At 68.5% G+C, this 2,771-nt stretch overlaps 2 protein-coding genes across 2 annotated transcripts in view; both read left to right on the forward strand.

Annotated features, from left to right (window-relative positions):
- Positions 1–1,477, forward strand: part of SSSCA1 (Sjogren syndrome/scleroderma autoantigen 1) — a 13,854-nt gene extending 12,377 nt beyond the window's left edge. Inside the window, exons 3-5 of the mRNA XM_019547360.1 lie at positions 324–499; positions 597–681; positions 1,084–1,477. Coding sequence (XP_019402905.1) covers positions 324–499; positions 597–681; positions 1,084–1,421 — 599 coding nt within the window. The 3' untranslated portion in view covers positions 1,422–1,477. The remainder of the gene's footprint in view (positions 1–323; positions 500–596; positions 682–1,083) is intronic.
- A 515-nt stretch (positions 1,478–1,992) lies between these two features.
- The window catches only part of LOC109318116 (EH domain-binding protein 1-like), a 3,335-nt gene continuing 2,556 nt past the window's right edge, over positions 1,993–2,771 (forward strand). The window contains exon 1 of the mRNA XM_019547165.1: positions 1,993–2,007. Within this exon, the coding sequence (XP_019402710.1) occupies positions 1,993–2,007 (15 nt within the window). The remainder of the gene's footprint in view (positions 2,008–2,771) is intronic.

The raw sequence follows: 2,771 nt of genomic DNA on the forward strand, positions 1-2,771 counted from the left end.
GCTGCTGACCCATCCCACCCCAGAGCCAGCCACATCCCAGCCCTGTGTCCCCTCTGCCTGCCCCTCTGTTACACTCCACTGCCAACATGCCCCACCCCAGAGCCAGCTGCACCTCAGCGCCCAGCTTTGTGCCCCAGCCTCTGCCCCACCCCAGAGCCAGCTGTATTTGTTCTACTTGGCAGCTAGCATAGCATAGCGCACCCCAGAGTCAGCCGCAGCACAGACCTGGATCCTCAGCCCCAGTGCCCCCTGAGCTGGCTGCGTCTGTTCTGGTCAGCTGCTGGCAGGTCTCCCCCCCCCCGCCACATCTCTCTCCCGCTCAGCCCTGACCCCCGTGTCCCCAGGCGAGGATGAGGAGCTAGGCTGGGAGCCGCCGTCGGAGGCGGAGCTGAAGGTGCTGCAGGCGCGGCGGGAGCGCCAGGACCGCATCAGCAAGCTGATGGGAGAGTACCTGCTCCGGGGCTATCGCATGCTGGGAGACTGCTGCCAGGACTGCGGGGTAGGGCTGGCCCGGATGGGGGGGCTGCTGGGTGCCTGGGTGGGGGGGCAGACCCTCCACTCTGCCTCTAACCGCCCCCTGTTCCTTTCTCCCCCAGACCATCCTGCTCCAGGACCAGCAGAAGCGGCTGTACTGTGTGGCCTGCCAAGAGCTGGACTCCGACGTGGACAAGGATAACCCTGGTACGTCGCCCCCCACCCAGATACCCCCAGGGGGCTGGGCTGAGAGACAGGGGCACCCCCAGGAGCCATGGGATGGGCAGAGTGGGGGCAGAGCAGGAGCTTCCCCTCCTTGTAGGGAGACTCCTTCGAGGTGCGTCCCCATGGGGCCTGAAGGAGGGAAGGGGCATGCCGGAGAGCCCAGGTGTCCCAGCTCCTGGCCCCCAGGCCTGGCCCAGGGCAGGGAGAGGACCCAGGTGTCGGGGTTTGCAGCTGCCCTGTTCTCACCCCTGAAAGCCATCTCGTGTTAGGGAGGGACCACAGGCTCCAGTCCCCCGTGCTCGCAATGCCTCAGCCCTGCGGGCAGGGGAAGAACCCAGGTGTCCCAGTTCCAGCGCCCTGACCGCGCCATGCCTCTCTCCGCAGCGCTGAACCCCCAGGCCGCGCTGTCGCAGGTCCGCGAGCGCCAGCTGGCCTCCAGTGCCGAGGGCCCCCCCAGCGCCCACCCGCTACCGCCCGCCCCCCGGCCCGAGCACTGCGAGGGGGCGGCCGCGGGGCTCCGAGCTGCTGCTGCCGCTGCGGCCATCCCCCTAGACCCCGCCGAGCCCCTGGCCGCAGCTGAGGCGGCCGTGCTGCGCAAGCTGGGCTGGGCTGCCTGCGAGCTGCAGCGCAGCGCCTCCATCGAGCTCAGCACCCAGCTCTGCGGCCTCGTGCGGGCTGGGGCCGAGGCCCTGCGCAGCCTGCGGGAGCTCACGCCGCCCTGAGACCCCTCCCCGCCCCCTCGGGCATGGACTCTCTCCCATAAACACCCTGGAATCTCCACCGGCCTCAGCTGCTTTTTGGGGGCCACAGGGGGAGGCTGGCAGGTGGGGGCTGTCTGGCGCCCAGGGGGCGGGGAGGGGACTCTGGGTCCGGGAGCTGATCCAGAAGGCAGTGAGTGGGGCGCTGGCTAGGGAATGGGGCCGGAGATGCCTGGTATCCTCATAGCACCTGGAGCTGGCCTTGGGCTAGCAAGGGTCCCAACGCTGCCCAGAGCCACCCACCTCTGTTCTACTCGGCCGCTGGCACATCTCACTCCAGAGCTAGCCGCATCCCACAGCGGAGGAACTGGGCACCCCAGGTGGCCCTGGCTGTGTCTGGCCATGTGTTGTGGGGGGCCAGGGGGGCTGAGGTGTGGCTGGGGGCATGGAGCTGGGGTGGAGGCAGGGTTGGGGGTTGGGTGAGCGGGAGAGGCCTGGCTGGAGCTCAAGGGAGTCTACAGCACCCGCTGCCCTTGGCTCAGCCCTGCTGTGCAAGGAGGTGGTAGCTGGGGGGGGGGTGTGCACATGCTTGTGTATGGGGGTCCTCCCTGTGAGGCTTTGTGGCCTTGTGTCTGTTCCGTGCATGTGTATCCTGCCTTGTGGTGTTGCACGCGTGTGAGAGAGAGAGCTCACATGTCTGCTCACATGTGTGCTTGTCCACGTGGATCTTTGCACCCTTGAGTGTGCAGATGTGTGTGCACGGATGTATGCGTATAGGTGTGCGCGTGTGTTGGGCTGGGGGGAGGAGTGAGGGGCACCGCAGGGGCTGCAGCTCCCTTGTGGGGGGGGCTCTGATAGGATGGGGGTCACAGGATGTGCCCCCTGCTACTGGCCCTCGGGGAGGGGCAGACCAGTTCCTGGCCATCCACAGGGGTGGCTATGGTGCCGCTGTCGCGCAGGCTGGGAGGAGAGTGTGGTCTAGTGGTTACAGCGGGTGGAGCCCGGGTCCTGGGTTCTGGCCAGTGGCTAAATTTGGGGCCTGCGAATTCCCGGTGCCGGTGCCAGGGCCCAGCTCGGCTTACGGGGAACTGATCCCTCCTGGGGGGGGCACAGCCCTGCCCCCCCAGCCTGGCACTAAGGGCACCCAGCCCCCATGACCCCTCCCTCTGCCCCCCAGAGCCTCTGGGGGGCAACTGAGTCGGGGTGGCTGGGAGGGACCCGGGGCTCGAAGCTCTCCTGCTCTAACCGCTAGGTCTTCCCCCCAGTGCTGGGGGGCCCCACCAGCTGCGCCCCCAGCCGCCCGCGTCCGCGCTGCCCTGCTCTACCCACTAGACCCTGCCCCCCCGCCTGGAGGGCGCCCTGCGGCCGCGCTCC

Source organism: Crocodylus porosus, unplaced genomic scaffold (assembly GCF_001723895.1).
Source record: "Crocodylus porosus isolate Cpor-Errol unplaced genomic scaffold, CroPor_comp1, whole genome shotgun sequence".
In the NCBI taxonomy this organism is placed as follows: Eukaryota; Metazoa; Chordata; order Crocodylia; family Crocodylidae; genus Crocodylus; species Crocodylus porosus.